The sequence below is a fragment of the Charadrius vociferus genome, unplaced genomic scaffold (genome assembly GCF_000708025.1).
Source record: "Charadrius vociferus isolate BGI_N301 unplaced genomic scaffold, ASM70802v2 scaffold722, whole genome shotgun sequence".
Taxonomy (NCBI): domain Eukaryota; kingdom Metazoa; phylum Chordata; class Aves; order Charadriiformes; family Charadriidae; genus Charadrius; species Charadrius vociferus.
In genome coordinates this window covers 484644-503478 of record NW_009647220.1, presented here as the reverse complement: position 1 = coordinate 503478, position 18835 = coordinate 484644, and the positions used below count along the sequence as shown (strand labels likewise).

General features: G+C 38.9%; 1 protein-coding gene across 1 annotated transcript in view; it reads right to left on the bottom strand.

Moving 5' to 3' along the window:
- The window catches only part of LOC104281582 (collagen alpha-4(VI) chain-like), a 46405-nt gene extending 28951 nt beyond the window's left edge, over positions 1-17454 (bottom strand). The window contains 13 exon segments of the mRNA XM_009879606.1: positions 2986-3012; positions 3497-3568; positions 6361-6414; positions 7881-7973; positions 8069-8214; positions 8799-8877; positions 10307-10656; positions 14246-14420; positions 14452-14729; positions 15096-15174; positions 15281-15399; positions 15451-15702; positions 17382-17454. Coding sequence (XP_009877908.1) covers positions 2986-3012; positions 3497-3568; positions 6361-6414; positions 7881-7973; positions 8069-8214; positions 8799-8877; positions 10307-10656; positions 14246-14420; positions 14452-14729; positions 15096-15174; positions 15281-15399; positions 15451-15702; positions 17382-17454 — 1797 coding nt within the window.
- Between the last annotated feature and the right edge of the window lie 1381 nt (positions 17455-18835).

Below are 18835 nucleotides of genomic sequence, written 5' to 3'. Positions count from 1 at the left end.
TTATAGAATATTTCATCAGATTCTACATCCTGATTAGGGGGTCTATAGCAAACTCCCATCACAATGTCTGCCTTGTTGGCCTTCCCCTTAATTCTTATCCATACACACTCAACACTGTGATCCACACTGTTAAATTCTAAACATTCAAAACTGGCCCTAACATAGAGGGCCACCCCACCACCTCACTTTCTTTGCCTATCCCTTTTGAAAAGCTGGTAGCCATCGATCACAGCACTCCACTTGTGTGTGTCTCCCTACCACATCTCTGTTATGGCAACCATATCATAGTTTCCTTGCTGTACAATGGCCTCCAGCTCCTCCTGTTTATTCTCCATGCTGCGTACATTAGTGTAGATGCACTTCAGCTGGGCTAATTGTCCTGCCACTTTCTTGGGAGGACAAGCCTTAATTCGCACCTGATCATGCTCACACACTTCTGTAGTTACCAAATTATGACTACCCCTCCTGTCTTTGCTGCCACACAAACCACCATCCCCTGCCGTCACCGAGACGGACTGCAAGACCTTGCTAACGCTTTTACCCAGAAGTACTGGTATGCTGCTCCCAGGCACCACTTTTGTAATCCTGGTTTCATCCCCGTCCCCCTTCAAACCTAGTTTAAAGCCCTATGAATGAGCCCTGCTAATTCTTGTCCCAGGATCTTTCTTCCCCTATGGGTTAGGCTAATGAATTACTACCTTTTAAAACAATTCCTAGTTAAGAACATTTAATAAAAATGATGGTTATTAAAACTATAGATCTTCATCAGGATTAAATTTCTGCTTTTCCATCCGTTAGTTTTCAAATCTTTCTCCCAACTGCAGCACCTTCAAAAACTAGATATATTCCAAAATATAACTGCTAGTATCTGATCTGACATGCTGATAATCTTGTCATTCTGGTGTCAGCCATCATATGTGTGTTTATATTGTGCTTTCCTCTTTTTTTTTTTTTTTTTAAGCATTTTATACCATGAACAGTGTATTGAAAAGCTAGAAAGAAGAACCATGATAAAAACAATTACAGAAGATTGATCTTAGGCTTTAGGACTTGTTAAAGAAAGTTCATTACTGTTTCAGCAATGTGATGCTTGCTAAACAAACAGCAGTCACGTTCCCATTCAAACACACACTGCTCTTCTCCCTTTGTCTGCAAAAATGAATTACCCTATTGCAACCATTTATGGCAGCCATTTTCTCACAAAACACCGATCACAACCTTACTGAGTTTGTGATGTTAACTTGTTGTTCAAATGAAGAGTGAGGCTTCTGAATAGAGTCATAACTGTGAGAACCTTATTTCATTTATGTATGCTCTACAAAGTTTCAGACATAGCCAAATAACACGCTCAACTTTTAAAAGATATTTTGAAGTGCTTCTTCTCTCTTTCCTTATTAGGATAAAAATTAAGGAATTAACTGTGATGTTTTTATTTGTAGTAGGAAACTAAATTTGCAGACCACTACCCTGAAACAAATCACTGAAAGTGGCACAAGAGAATGTTGTAAACGCTAGTTAAACCAACAGGAGTCTCACTCTGACAGAGACTACAGATACAATTGCTTTGTAGGTTTTGATGCTAAATTGACTTTGTAAAACCATCTAGTTAAAGCACCTGAGGTAAACTTTCATTCATTTATAAGTTTTGTGTATACTACAAGAAAAATTAGCTGACTGTACATTTTCATAAGATTACTATGTCACTAACAATAATTTCTTGAACAAGTATTCCAGAAAGTTTCTGAGCACTCATGACTTCTATCATGACTTTTATCATGACTTTATTCAAGTCTTAATTTTTCCTTCACTCATTTCCTACCTCAGAAAACCTGAGACAAACTTCATAGCATTAAATATTCAGTGTTGCCTTTTCTTCTCCAAATAGCTGTATTAAAAACACCTTGCAGACTTCAATAAACTGCCTCAACCTTGCTAAGGTAGCAGTATTGAATCACATTTTTTATGTCCTGAAAGTTTCATATTTTTATTTAAAATAAAATTAATGGATATGACACAACATAATGAAGACATTCACATATTCATTGGATTTCAGTAGGGTTTGTGCTCCTGATAACTCCTACTGTACAATTCAGCTTGGACAAATCAAGCACTCTCCCTCTTCTATAATCAGATGTTTCAGATATTTAAAGGAGGACAAATTACCTCAGGGAGCAGAGCAGAAAATGGAAAAAGGAAAAAAAATACATGTGAGGATTAAAAAAGTCAGTACAGAGCAGTACTTTAAATAGAGCTGAGCTATCAGAAACACTCTCTGAACTTTCTCACATGTACAGCTGCTCAGGTTTGGAAGCAAATGTCTTCGAAGTCTTTGAGGCTCCTAAATCCTTTCTAGGAGTGGTTCTGTATCAGAGGACCTAATACAACTTGAATTCCATTTTCATTGCTCTGACTTGGGAACTAATAATGCCATTGTAGGTCATTGTCTTCCAGGCTTCACATTTTATTAACCAATTGGTGACAACATCTCTTTGATGAACAGGTATGTTTGAAAGGTCAAATAAGCAGAGTTGCAAGATCAGTGGATGACAAAAACAGCTGAACAGAAGTTTGGATATTGAAAAAGTGTCAACAATGATTCAGTGAAAATGCTGTCCAAATCTGCAATAAATATCAGTCCAAATTTTTTACCCCTTTCTACTTTGCTTCCTCAACAATTGGAATATGAGATTCAGCTGACCAGAATTACCACCTTGACAGATTATTAAAATAGCCAGTAAATAAATTCCTTTCCTGTCAATTAGACTAAATCAACTATGACTGCAACCATGCTAAAAATATAATACATGTAAGACTGCTCACTTAAATCCATTCTTACAGAACCATAGCAAAAGTACATTAAATACTCTGAAGTTTTTACACTGTTTTCCTTCCTTGTTGATATTTTCATCTTACAAGGTAACAAGAACTTGAAAGGAAGCAGAACAGGGCTCTCAAAGAAAATTGATCACACATGAAAACACAAACCTGACTTCCTCTGTAGCCTCTGGACCCCTGAAATTGAAAAAAAACATAGATGAAATTTGGTGAAAGTATTTTTATTGAGCTTGAGAAGCAGGGCACAATAGCTTGCTGTGCAGAGGCATGCTGGGCTCAGTATTCATAGTCCCTACTGTAAAACCCTCTACTGCCACATATGGGATTGATTCGTTTCCTGTGGGAAAACGGTATGGCCCTCATTTTCATTTCCGTTATGTAAAGCTTTACCTAAGGCCAGTTTGGAGTTGGTGGTGGAAAAGTCACTGGCAAGTTGCTGAGTCAGTAACCTCTTCAGCCATTTGACCATGCTTTGGTTATACCAAGTGCCTCTCAAAAGGAGACAGCAAAAATTGTCTGCTATCCTTGCAGCTGTGTTTTGTTGTCCATCCATGCTTCAAGAAGACAGCATAGGGATTCGTCCTCAGTACACAAAACAGGTTTGTAGTTAACAGGTTTATAGGGAAAAAAATTAGGAAACGCTTCGAAGTGACATACTTGCCTTATGGCCTCTGGCACCTGGACATCCCCTGTCTCCTTGAGTCCCATTGAAACCAACTGGGCCTCTCTCTCCCTGAGAAATAAAAGAGGATGTTCAAACTCATCCATGCAATGACGGCTATTGGTTAAACCACCATATAAGATTAAAGCAAGAAAGAATTATATTACCATTCACTGCACTGAGGACACATAGAAGTCACCTGGAAATTTTCATACTGGCCATAACAGAACAGTCAATTACTAGTTTGAGTTGCATCTGGTTCTCTGCTCTCACTATCATGCCACGTTTTAGACTGCACAGCCAATGTCAGACTGAAATATCTGTACTTGAAGGTAGGCCTTTTGGTGGGTTGGCTTTTAACTGAATATTGAGTGACTTTCCTCTAGTCACTGACCTCTGAAGACTTCTATTCCAAGTTTGTTAGGATGGAAGTTCTAAGAAAAATTTGGAAAGAGAGCAGCATCTCCCAGCAGATCCCCTTAAAATTGCTGTCTAAAAGGGTAAACAATGGCAAACAAAACGAGAACAAACACATGATAAACATGAGAGCTTCTGTGCTACCATGCAAAACAAGAGACAAGCTTGAAGATGTTGTGATTAATGGAGCAGTGTCAAGTTGGAGGCCTGTAACCAGTGGTGTCCCCCAGGGGTCAATACTCGACCCAATCTTGTTCAATATATTCATCAATGACCTGGATGAGGGGACAGAGTGTATCCTCAGCAAGTTCGCTGATGATACTCTCTGGAGAGAGTCCAGCATAGGGCAAGTAGGATGATTGAGGGATTGGAGCATCTCCCTTATGAGGAAAGGCTGAGAGGGCTGGGACTCTTTAGCCTGGAGAAGAGAAGGCTGAGGGGAGACCTTATTACTGCTTACAAGTATCTAAAGGGTGGGTTGAAGGAGGACGGAGCCAGACTCTTTTCAGTGGTTCCCAGTGACAGAATGAGGGGCAATGGGCGCAAGTTGGAACATAGGAAGTTCCGTTCCAACACACGGAAAAACTTCTTTACAGTTAGGGTGACAGAGCACTGGAACAGGCTGCCCAGGGAGGTTCTGGAGTCCCCTTCTCTGGAGATTTTCAAGACCCACCTGGATGCAGTTCTGAGTAATGTGCTCTAGGCAATCCTGCTTTAGCAGGGGAGTTGGACTAGATGACCTCTAGAGGTTCCTTCCAACTCTGAAAATTCCGTGATTCCGTGAAGAGCCCAAGATCAGAAAAACAAACACCATTTTCTTTTCTCATCTTTAAAGAAAGGTGTCTCTCTAAACTAGCAAAAAGGCAACATGGATCACATTCTAGATTAAGTTAGACAATGGTGCCACAGAACTACACCACAATATGAAAAAACGGAAGTTCAAGCATTTTGTCCTGTCTGTATTGCCTATGTGAAACATTAAGACTAATTCCTGAGATAAGTACTACACCATGATAAACCAACGCTGTACAGCATTATCTCCTCAACCTCCTTTCCTTGCGACATCTTCTGTAGTCTGCAGTCTGTAGAAAGCAGTCTGCTTTCTGCTGTGTAATTACTACATTGAACTGTTTTGGATGCTTCAAATATTTGTCTTGTGGCTGGAAAAAAATTTAGCCTTTAGCAAGGAAAATTTACAACATGAAAGTCACTTGTAGACTTCACATTCAGGAGATGGAGAAAGTGTCTGAAAGTGCGGACATGATTTCTTCTCATCCTTCACAGAAAAGAAACAGACAATGAAGGGACCAGAAAATTCAGGAAGACGACTACTGTAATTTTTCTGTTCTAGGGTATTATTCTGGATTCTCAGAAAGTCAAAAAGAGAAATCCAACTTAATACATATAACTGAATTAAAAATTGTTTCTACCCCTTCATCACTTCAAAAAAGACAAGATTTAGAATCTTTCAAATCAAAATGCTGTGGTGAAAAAATTGGGGCATCCCATTTCAATGTGCTCAAAATGTTTCTCATTTTAAAAAACCTCTTAGGGTTTGAATTCTAATTCCTACTTATATCATATCATTCATATCAGTGAAAGGAGGTGAAAATAGTTCTATTCCTAACATAAATATTTTCAAGTCATTCTGGAAATTGCTCATATAGAATTTTATTCTATTGTTTAGCAAATAAGGCCACCCGAAAAAAAAAATAAATTCTGTGGAAACTGCTCCAGTTTTTGTGGAAACAGCTAGTGATTTCCAAAGAAATTGTAAAAACACCATCACAATGCACTTTCTTGATAATCCCAGATGACAACTGTTCTTTTCCACTACCACCTTTCTCTGAATAGACAGTAGGGTTGCCCCAGGCTGCCTGACCAAAGGCAAATTCAGGCTGACCTCGTTCTGTGCTTACGGTGCTAAGGAAATTCTTCATGGGATTTTTGTTTGTTTCTGGACAGCAAAAGAGGAATAAACACCCCCAGTGGGTTGAGCTTTGACTTATGCACATTATGTTGAAGTTCAGGTCAAGGATAGCATACTGCAAAGAATTTTGAAATCACCAAAACGTACTACAAAATTTAGATGTGTTATCCAGTCGTAATATATTCACTCATGCTACGAAGGGATGGCCTTTTCTATAACAACTATGAGCACAGAATTTGGCAGTCTGTCATGAAAAATGAGTAAGAGCTAGCCATAAATATGCCACATATGATGCTGTTGTGTGATTCTTTCTAATTGATTCTTCTTCTGCTTTAGAAGTTATTAATAACTATGGTGAGGCGCATATGCACAGAGAATCAAGTCCGTATATTTACCTTCAGACATGTTGCTTAAACACCTTTTAGGTTAACATTGATGAGCACTGAGTGAACAAGTAAGTGCAGACAGGTTCAGGCACCAACCAACATCTTAGCAGTAAGGAATAATAGTTACTTACAATTCCACCTTCCTCACCAGGATGGCCAGGAGATCCTCTGTATCCCGTACTTCCCTGAAAAACAGGAACTTGGGAGATAAGTAACACTGTTCTCCAAGCACACTGGGTTCATTTCTGTCAGATTACTCTGCACATGGAGATGGAAAACATTTCCTGAAAATTAGATCTGGTTATGCTGAGGAGGGCAGGCTCGATCAAATACATTTACACAGATATTCTGAACAGTCCTATGTACTTGACATGGCTGTGGAAAAAAACCCAAAACAAAACAAAACCAAAAAACACAACAATGTTTGATATAAATTTCAGTATGTTATTTCAGGAAACTGCCTGAGGGGTTAACAAAGCTCATTGGGATATTTAGTCAAATTAAATATCTTCCTTAGTGATTTGGAAAAGCAGGCATTATACAGTAATGAGATTCTAAGGTGAAGTGAAAAATATAAGGAGTTGAAAACTTGTTAGGACAAAGCTATCGCAATACCTTACAAAGATTTTTAGGAATATTGCAACTTTGTATCTGAAGTGATGCAAACCTCACATCCTCAGGGCAAAAGCTTGAACAGAGAGAAACTAAAACAAACTGAGTTTCGACAAATTAAAGTGAACAAAAACGAGACAGGAATTTGTGCTGCAAAAACATGTTTTACAATTGTAGGCTGTACAATCCAGGCATCGTGTTTGTCTGCCTGCAAAACAACTATGTCGACATTCTGAATGCTGTTTTGTCTGAGCATGTTAATCTAGACATTTTAGTAAAACAGAAAGGCGTAAGAAAATCAACAAGAATAATGGAAGAAATCGGTAAATTGGTTTAAGAATAAACATTAGCAGACTATACTTCTGCTAAGAGATAACCAAAAATTCATTTAACTGCAACCACATAACTGAAGAGTGTGATCTACAGATACAATTTACTTAGCACGTTACTCGAATAACTAGAAATAATGGAATTAATAGTAGTCAAATGGAGCCTACATATAGTAAAAACCTTAATAATGAAACTTCTACTAGCGTGCTGTAGAAGTGGTAATATCTGTAACACTTGAAAGGCTTAAAACAGACAATATAAAATCTTAAAGAAAATAATGTAAATTAGTACTGTATTTGATGAGAAGAAACTTATAGAAGAGGATATTTGGAATAAGGATAAGGCTCACACCTAGTGAAGAAGGATTATTTTCTACTCTCAGCATGTTGGCTGGAAGTTTTTCATTCACAATAGCTAATAAGCCTCTTGGTTAATCAGACTTAATTTTTTTAATCCCTCTACATTTTCTGCTGAATTGGTAAAGGAGCATGCTTAATGCTTTTTATATGTACGAATCATTTTCATTACAAAAATACTTTTGCAATAGGAACACGCTGCAGAGAAATTATCACATTTCATGTTTCCCCTTCATCTGCCCTAACAGCTAAGGTCGTGGGCCCATGCATGCATGCTCTAAAATACTATGAAAAAGGAAAACACTTTGAAAAATGAATCAATTCTTAAGTAATGTCTATCTTAGCTCTCCTACCTTACTTCCAGGACTTCCCTGGCCACCACGATCACCATTTTCTCCAAGGCATTTACAAACAACCTTACAACATTTCCTTTCTGCAACAGTATCCTGAAAAATGACAAAGAAACATTTCATTTAGGGATATTATTCATAAAACAAAGACTGATTGTCCCCCTTGTTATTTATATCACAGAAAGACTTACAAGATTTCTCTGCAAGATGTTTGCAATCTCTGCAAACCCAACACTCGGAGGTTCATTGTATCCAAACCCTCTGCCAAACTCTATTTCCTGGAGTTCAGACAAATTCTGTGTATTATCCAGGCCAACTAATAGAAGTGCATCAAGACCTTCAACGTAAGCATAGATTTAAATTAGTAGATGCCTGAACTATATTATTTAACCAACAATATCATTGTGAATAGCAGCAGTTCTCTAAAAGACTTACATTTCATAGCTTCACCACAGTATGTTAAAAGAAATCAAGCTGTTGAAAACAATGTATAAGAGAAAAAAACCTTACCAGTAATTTTCCAATTAACTTCTCTCCCCAGTTGTCAGACCAGACTGCTACTCAGTGCCAGAACAGAAGTGTAAAACTGTTTGCTCCTGCAGAAGTCAGAGTTGGGTCTAACCTCTGGTGCTGCACTCATCTGTGAGAGGGGCTGCCCTGAATTGCCCCAGCTGCCGGAGCTGGACTCCAAAAAGAAGAACCATCCCAGGACCTCTGCGCCCCTAGGTGTGTTTCTGGCATCATCTGCCAGGCAAGCAATCCTGTACACTGGGTCACATGGAGAAGCAAACACTCTCCCAGCAACTCCTGAGGAATGCCGTACGAGTGTGGAGAGGTAATGTTATGTGGAAAAGCTGCAGTGGGGGAGCAATTGGGCCATTGGTAGTAAGATGCTTGAGCATCAATGCAGTACTGTAATACCTTTAAAGCGAAGTGAGTCAGCTGCTTTTCTGAGATCTTCCAGTGAATCGTCCAGCCCATCTGAAAATACTAACAGAACCTATCAGGAAAAGGAGTAATGCCAAGTCAATTAAGAAGAGACTAAAAGTTATATATGTTTAGAAAGCTCTAATTTCTATAAAGCTCTTGTTGGAACACATCTGAGTCTTGCTTTGTCAAAAATGCTGGAATTAGGTCCAACTCTTTTGCTGAGAAACAAACAAATTAAATAGAAAAGAAGAAATGCAAACAACAGAGAATCACTAACATGAGCATGTTATTGCTCAGGATCCTAGAGAGATTAAATTGTGATTTCACGTGCATTCTAAAGTCTTGTATTTCCAATTTGCACATAAACAGTATCAGAAAGGAATATTAATCCACTGACAAAGTGTTGAGATATGCAGCATATTTATTTCTAGTAATAATGCATAAGCAGAAAGAAGCCTTGCTTAACTCTAATCTTCAACAGAGATCTAACATAATTGGCAATTAGGAAAAAAAAAAAAAAAAGCACTGCTTTTACTTGTATGTCAAACAAATTCTCTCTACTGCAGCCCAAAAGAAGCAAAATTGTGCATGGATTATGTTCCCCATTCAGAATAAAATGACATTTTAAATCTTTGGGAAAAAAATAGTATTAAATACGTACCAAATTACAACCTCAATTGCTAAGCCATACTGATACAAATGTAAGAAAAGAGAACGCCAACTTTCATCTGAAAGCAGGGGAATTGTAACAATATGGCTTTCTCACTCCACATCAGATTAAAATTAACATCGCAGATTTTCCTGATCATCAGTTATCCATGAGCAGAACTCAGCTTTGTTATTTGAAATTATTTGACAAGTTAACTACACAAATAAACGTCTGTAAACAACTTTCTTGGATGATGTTTTCTGTGACTTCTTAGAGCTGTCATTATTCTGGATGGGGATTCAGGATCAGGATTTAGAGTTTCTGAAAGAGAACTGTTTCCACTACTCAAAGTACAAAGACATTCCATGGTAGATATAAGAAGGTTTTCTGTATGAATACTCATGATCATATGTATTAAGCCAAATGTTCTGGGTACCATCTTACTGCAGGAGTGCCTAGGGAATCTCAACTGATATATGCAGTTGTATCAGGGCAAATGAAAGAACAGGAGGATCTATACAATCATAAGGAAACACTTTTTTACCATGAGGGTGACTAAGCACTGGCACAGGTTACCTAGAGAGGCTGTATAGTCTCCATTCGTGGCGATACTCAAAAGCAATCTGGACACGGCCTTGGGGAGCTTGCTCTAGTTGACCCTCCTTGTGCAGGGGGCTGGACAAGATGACCTCCAGAGGTTCCTTCCAATCTTAACCATTCTGTGATTCTGTTTATTGGATTCACCAGCTCCTGAACTAACTTTTTGTCTTCCTGGAGTACTCAGCATCAGAGTCCGTAAACATCAAACTGCATAATTTTTCCAACATACACATTCACACCATTAAGTTACCTTAACTTTAGCAGAGGTCACACTAAAGAGCTTCTCCTCAAGTGCCTGTAAGAAGTCTGCATTCAAGTAGGTGTCCACAGTGGTCTGTGCATCTAAGAACTTCTGGATATTCTCTTCATTATAGTCTTCAAAATCAGAGTCAAAGATGAATTGTTTGGTCTGTGCCAATACTTGGAACTTGAATCTAATGTTGACCGAAGAGCCAGCATTACAGCTGGTATTTGGCAGTGATTTCATCTGGAGTAAAAGCTTGGGGAGGAATGCTTGCAATTTCTGTTTCAGAAGCACTGTGGATGCTGGCTGCATGCGCCTTGAAATATCAACTGCTATAGAAATACCTATGTTGCAATCTGAAAAAAGTAGAAGAAACAGGAAACTATAAACCTACACTATTTGAGATCTTGTCTTTTGTCAGAATCACGGGAGTGGAACAAAATACAGTATAATAGCTTTAAAACCAGAAGTCAGAATCAGTGAGACAGGCTTTTCCATAAACATAAAATACCATCAGCTCACCAGTTTCAGTGGGGCTATGTGAACTTGCAGATATTAAGGACTACATTACTGAATATATGTACATACCCAAACTGCAAAACAGGTCACTGTTCTCCAGCTATCAAATGTCCTCAAAGGGCCTAATCTTGCAAATGTTTCCATGAGCTTTGCTACCAACTGAGAATGCAGTTGGATTATGAGTTGCACAATGGGAAGCTTGATGGCTGACTGTGCTTTACCATGTTGTCACAAGACCAGATGGTATGTAAAAATGTAGAAAAATAGGCCAAAGAAACAAACGTGAGAGAAAGAGGCAGCATTACCTACATGCAATGTCATATATCCACTGTGAACAACAGCTGCTGTAAGGTGACGGCTACCTCAGTTATGGAATTGCTTGCATAGCTCCTGATAATAACAGCAAATACTGCAATGTGGTTAATTCGTGCCCCTCCCCCCCTCAAATTATCTTGCCCTCATCAAGCAGCTAAACCACTTGGCTTATTTCTTTTGTGCCCTGATTCTTCATGTGTCATGCTGAATTTTATTTTGTGCTCCTGCAAGCGTTATCATCTGTTGTGGTACCTCTGCAAGGAAGCCAGAGGCATGCAATTTTATCTGTAAAACAGCGCTCTCCCTAATTTTGTTCCTTCTTCGCCCATTGACTTTGAAACACTTATCAAACACAAGGTTGTTTTCCACGTTTGCTAGTTTGGGCTACTTCCTGTAGACCATTATTCCATATAAGTTTCATTACAGTTTTCTGGGTTTTCCCTCACACATGAAAAAGATGAATGTGCTCAGCTCTTTAACAAAATAAATCCAGAAATAATTTCACCTCAGAGTGGCCATCCTTGTTTCAGTATTTTCACAAACTGCCCCCTAGAGGGTATGACTTGCTGGTAAGCAGCATGAAAATCTTTAAATGTAAAAGGTCACACTGAACGTGTTTTTATGGCGAAAATATCGGACGTTCAGGCCTCAGAGCAACATAAAAAAATCTATACAACTTTTCTGTTTAGTCCACCACAAGAAAAAATTTCTCTTAAACAGCTGAATATACATACATATATGTCTACACACACCCCTCCCTCAGTCATGCCCTTAGCCAGGTTGTGAGGCTGCATCTAATTTCAAGATTCACAGAACACCTGTGATGGAAAGGCCATCATCCATTCAGGGAACATTTTTCTAGCTGTGAGGGATATTTCTGATTAAAAATTTCGATGAACATAAAATTTATTGCATATTTCTTCCACTGTGTGTTCATGTCCAGCACACACAGAGGATGTTTTCACAATGAGATTCTTCTGAGATCTGTGTCTTTTTAATCACATAGTTCGAGGACAGTGTGAAGGGCCACCACGGACTCAGCAGTTTAGCCCTGAAAAGTGGTCATGCACACTGCATAGCTCTTAAAACATTCCCTGCCAACTCCCCAGTATACCAGCAATAATATCAGAACAGCAGTAAAGCATCCACTGTTGTGCTGCTGTGTTGTGCATGCAAATGTGTAAAGCAGTTATAGGTACTCTGTACTCTTGATAATCTCTATTTATTTGCAGGAGTAAACCCCTCTGTGTAGCTAACCTCTTTTTCTAATCACCTGTTCTCCCCCACACATCCACATTGTTACACTGCCCTATCTTACTGCTGCAAAGGTATCTTTTTCCCCTGTTGATGTTCCATACCTTGAATGCCATTTTTTTAAATTTGAAAAATCTGGCAGTTTAAGAGAAGGTGACTGGAGAAAGGGGAATTAATAGATTTATTACAGGAAAGAAAGTCAGCAAATACAGGGAAACAGATGACAGGACAAGATAAAGCAGGCTTCACAGGAAGTTGATCTTTGTTTTATGAGACAAATTTATGCAGAACTTAACAATAAATACATGCATCGGTGAGATCAAAGCCAATATGGCTTCTTTAACTTCTCTCTCTGTAAACAAGCATGCCTGTATTGATAGTAAGTTTGCTGCTGTATCTCCTATTGAAACTCCCTGTTCTCTCACCATGAAACACCAGGAGGTGCTACTGCATCAGCCATGGTCACGCTATTCCCCAGCAGCACACTCCACTTCCACTGCAGCCCTCTCTCTCTCTCTATCTCTCTGCTTCCAGGAGCCGGGGATGCCTTTTCAGGGGGAGGTTTGCTCAGCTCTCGGTGTGAAAAAGAGGGGGTGGGGGCGCAGAGCTCATACTGAAACAGGCCCGGCTGCCCTCCTCTCTGAAAACCAACTGAGTAGTTATAATTCACACAGAGAGTAGCTTCTGGCTTTAGGAGGGAAGGCTCAGCTCTTCATTTTGGCCCCCAACACCCGGGCAAACACCAGCCAGTTTGAGGGTGATTAGGATCTCATGAGCCATGAATAAACTGATTGTAACTTCATTTACAGTCTGCGAAGACAGATATGCATATCTGGAAGGCACATCAGATGCAAGACAACTGAAACCGGACCTAAATGCATCCTTCAATGTAGCAGTTTATGATGGAGAAGGGAATTAAAGGCAAGTGCCTAACTACCAGCATGGTCTCAAACCCCTAATCTTTTCTCTTCATTGAGAAAAACTAGTGGAGGTATCCACACGGACCTCTGCAAAACCAGAAAAATAAAAAAAAGTTTCCTTTTTAAATTTTAACTACACTACATTTTAAACATTCATCATTGTTTTAAACACCAACTTTTTGTTCTGATTTTACTTTTGCTACCATGCCTGTTTTACACCCCTCTCCCTTTCACCATTCAACAATAACAGTCCTTAAAGAAACAGGGAAAATACATTTCCTGTGAATTCTGCTGTACAGCAAATGTATCGAAAGGGAAAATATGACTTCCTTTCATTTTTGTAACTCCTAGTATGTTCAATTTCTGAACTAGGTTTTATGAGGAATTAAGAGTTACCAAAACCATAACTTAATCAAGGAAAAATTCTCTGTTCAACTGTTCAATGACATCAAAACAAAATGTTTTCTAAAGAAGGCTCCACCAGCTCTAATGAGATGAAATTGAATGTACTTCAGAGAATCTGTGAATCTGACCCTGATTTTATTTGCAATACATTAAGGCTCAGCTTTAGAGAGCACTGAGCATAAGCTTACTTCCCTATTTTAACAATTAAACCTCACTGACGTCAACGCAGACATTGAAATACGTTAGAAAGAACAGGGTCGTCATCCTGAACTGCAACCTAACTGAAAATTAGCCCCATTGTTTTCAATCACTTTACATGACAGTAACACTGATGTAAATGACATCAAAACCAGGACCACTTTTCTATACCTTATTTTCACAATTACACATTATGAACAACTGAAATGGCACAAGTATAAGGACAATTTCTTACTTTCTATCTCACTTTAAACTGCAACCCAAAAGTTTCCCAGAAGTCTTGTGGGAAGATCTTGAAGGTCATCAAAATTACCAGCTCTATACAGATATTTACCAAAAGGTTTGCGGGCTATTTGCTGAAGCTCAGCTGTATTCTGGACACCAGTTCCTACAGCATAGTGGGCAATGTCTCTGTTCCTCAGTTTCCTGGCAGGCAATTCAACTTCATCACTGGACGCTCCACTGGTGATCAGAATGGCTACCTGCGGGACATAACCCTTAGCTCTGCTACCAGCAGTTTCAGTGAAATACACTGCTGACAAAATCCAGAGCTCTCCCTGTGTAAACTTCTCCACTCCTATATGGCAAATTCTCAATCTGCTCCAAAACATCACTTTTCAAATACTGATTCAGCGAGACTTTTTGGTAAGTCTCATCACTATATTGTGCCAGCCCAACTTGGATCGCATCAAGGCCAACATCAAGACTTGAAATCAAGGTGCAGAGAAAGTTCTTGACTTTCTGAAAGCCTTCCTGGCCAATATTCGTTGAAGTATCCACTAAAAAGACAACATCTGCCAACGTGGCCTTTCTCCAAGCTGCCCAAAAAGATCACATAGAAGAATGAATTACTATAGCTTCTTCTCCAGCTTTGTTCATGAGCAAGGAAAAACTGACTGTACGTTCTACCATTCATGAAAGAAACTGCAACTGTGTTGTGTGTTTCTGCCTTCCCCTTCCTCCTGCTCACCTTCTCCTCTCCCACCATTATTTTTAAAATTTTAAAGGTAGACAGATACTCAAAATTTACGACAGTTATGAGATGATATTGAAAACTAGTTAGCAATACATAGAATATGCAAGAAGCTAAACCTCATATTTTGGCAACGCACTGCAATTCCATGTACTATCTATGAATAGAAAAAAAATAAACCCGGGAAGAAAACAGCTCTTACAGGACATACCATGGGCAACCTGAGTAGCTGGTCCAGTTATCTCCTCTACAGTAACACAAAGCATCTGTAGAATACTGTGAGAGAGTACCTGCAGAGAAGCAAAATCTTCCACTTCATAGACATGATTATCAGTTAGCTCACTAGCTATTTCTTGAAGCTCACACAAAGTAGAACCTTGAACACCTATGGCATACAACATGATACACATCCTTGATTGCTGTGGCTGGGTTTTGAACATCATCTTCAGCCTGTCCATTTGTTACCACCACAGTGATCTGAGGAACACATTCTTCCTTTTGGCTACCTGCACTTGCTGCTAAGTGATTCTTTAGCATAAACTAGAGGCTGTGGCCAGTTTTGGTGCCTCCTCCTTTGTAATGTAATTTCTGTATCTTCTGTAAGGTATCATCCTTGTTATAGCAAGCGTTCAACAAGAATTCGGTGTATGGCACATTACTGTACTGAATCATACCAACACAGATTTTGTCATGCCCAATATCAAAGCCATTGACCATTGTGTACCAGAAGTCTTGCATGATCTTAAAGTTCTTTGTCCCTATGCCCCAGGATCCATCTATGAGGAAGATGATGTCTGCTATAGAAGCTTTGCTGCAGACTGAAGAAATATTTTGTAACTTTCCTGTTTTCCTACAGGATGTCTAATCTAATAAAAGAGTAATTTTGCATCCTGATTACTTTTCAGAATCCAAGACCTATTGGCCTTTTGCAGAATAATCCTTCCATCTGTCCTGGTAAATTCTCAGCACCCATTAGTTCCTTCTTTTCCCCTGCTCATCATACAGAGGGTCAGAGGCTACATCCTTCTGCAACACCAATCTCAGGCAAAGAAGAGATGCTGAAATTCACACCAACATAATTTCCATACACAGCCTTCTTGGAACTCGTATGTAGTAATTGCATATGGTAATTGCTGTACACACTTCTGCATGTGAACCACAACCATAAGAATGCATCAACCTGCTGTTAAGTGAGTGCCCTGGTTTGAGCAACACAGGATTAATCTCTTTCAGTAATTTTACTTTTCAGTAAGGTCTCTTCTAATGCTAGGGAAAGCTGCATTTTTAGAAGACTCTAGTGTCCAAATTTGTGAAAATATTTACTTTATAGCCAGCTATGGTATACAGGTTTCAAGGTCTCAGTGTTTTCGAGATAGCCAGGTGCAGGGACAAGGAAGAGAGAGACCTGGGCACTTGACCCAAGCTGGCCAGCAGAATTATTTCACACCATGAACATCACATTCAATATAGATTAGAAAGCTTGCTGAGGATTTTCTGCTCTTCTATGATAGCTGTGATCCTGACAATTTCTTGCCCCAGTGCTGGACCCCTGAGGCCTTCCCTTCCTCCCAAAGCCATAGCACTCACAGTATCCGACATTTGCCATCCATTGCTGCGAGTGCACAGCTTCCTACTGATAGAATTGGCTGAGTATAATCCTCGTATATTTTATATTGGTAGTGGGATCAATATTGGTTCTTTAGTACTATTAATATTAATTATTTAGGATTATTCTATTAAATCTGTTTACAGTTCAATCCTCGGGTTCCTTGTTTTTTCTGATTCCCCTTCCTGGGTAGGGAAGGGGTCATTGGTGATAGAATAATTGTCCAAATGACAATAAATTGTTGTGGGTTCTTCAAACCATAACTGTGAGCCCAAAGGAAAATTTACTCATGCACCTTGTGTTCCATTCTGCAAGCATACATTACTAACAAATATTTATTATCTGAGGGGAAAAAAAATAAATTCACACTCACTTAAACAGGACTAACCATATTATTTGTAGTAAATACTAAACTCATGTTTCCAGACCTTTCAGAAGCGTATGACACTAGCAGGACATGGATGAAACAGTTATTACTTCTTCAAACCAAGTCATGCAAAAAGTGTTCCATAACTGGACAGAACACTTTCTCAATCAGGTGTTCCAGAAGACTTGACTACCAAAATGAAAATGCTAAATCCCATGACTTATCTTGCTTTTGGCAGTCTTACAATTGTAAGAGTTTTTCATTGCTTTTTCAAATGTGGAACCTCAGCATGCATGAACAAAAAACAAATTATAATGAGCTGTTGCACTTAATTTCGCACTTTTTTAGGACAACTCTCCTGTCCTAGTTTAAATATACATTTCATAAAGACATACCACGTTATCCCTAGTTACAGAAATAATAAACTGTCATCAGTTCTTCATCCCTCTCTGTCATTGGGTATAAATGGAAAAAATGAATTTTGTTATCAACTTGAAAAAGTCATTTCTTTAGAAATGTATTACCAGTCTGCTGTGCATCTATAGAGCAGAAGGTGGAAACAAAGAGAAGAACAATAAGTGGTTTCCAGTCATCCATTTTGAAAACCTCCCTAGAAAAAAAACAAAGACAGTAAGAGATACAGAACATAATTTCCTCAGAAAGAGATTTTTAATTGTGGACGACATGGGTTAAGTGCATTTTATTAACAACATGGAGGCTTTCTAGCTGTATGCAATTTAAAGCAGCGCTTTAAATTCATATTTTCTTCCCTCAGCTTTTAACACAGAGCTGTTAGAGTCTGACACTGATGTACAGCATACAAATAAAATGAACTGCTCACTGCTCTGCTCTCACAACCATGCTTAATTCTGATTCACACAGCTATATTTACTATGATCCAAAATTCAACTAAAAGCAAGTTATTCACAAACTAAGATTAATGGGAGTTATGCTTCCAAGATTCCCCTCTAGCCTTGAAATTCCTTACCCACACATCTATATTCAAAAGAAAAATTTTGTGGTGATATCTATACACAATACACATAGATAAGAATAAGCATTCGTTTACAAATGAAATATGCCAGTTGGCCAGTAATGAAGACACTTGCCATATAAAAGTGCTGCAACTCAATGCTGTGGGAAATGGGAATGAAAATCCGACAGCAAGAACGTACAAAATTAAGCCACATTGAGCTTAGACACACTAAACAAGTGAGAACAAAACAGTTTTGAAAAACTTTCAATTCTGGAACACACATACACTAAATAGTTTAAAGAATAAAAAGAAATAATAAACCAGAGCCTTGGAGGCCAAGCATGCAAAAAAGGATGAATATGAAAACATTGCATATATTGGGGGGTTTTGGAGATGCTGAAGTTGTCCTCCTTTTCTGACTAGTTCCAGCTATTTTCCTCCTAGTTCCACCCTCACATCAAACCTGAGTTGTATAGCACAAAACTGATGTCAGCAGGCAGATGAAAACATTTCTGGTAAAATTTATGAATATAAAGGCTAAATGTTTCTGCATTGTGACATGAGTAGCACAGAACCAGGCTGGCTAGGTATGAGGATCCTCCAGCAGTGAGGATGAGAAAAAACAGGTATAGTGCTCATTTATTCTATGACCTTTGGTTATTCAAGTATTTAAAACAGATCAGTAAAAGATGCCACCCACTGCAGCAGTTCAGCCAGCCAAAAGTCACTGCTCTCACCAGCCCTTTGTAGCTGGTCCTCTGTGAACTGATAGCACCTCTTCCTATTCTAGGGGAAAGAATAGCTTGACAGAGATACTGTCTATGTTGTACTTCTTTCCCATGGATGTGCATGTCAGCGGCAACGCTGTTCAACACTGTGTATAGTCTCTTCCTCAGGCCTCCAAAACACATCTGTTGGCAACAAGGGTTCTGTAGAAATTACACTGAGGAATGAATCACTGAGGAAGGTGAGGTAAAATTCAGCAACCTGATGTAACTCAGA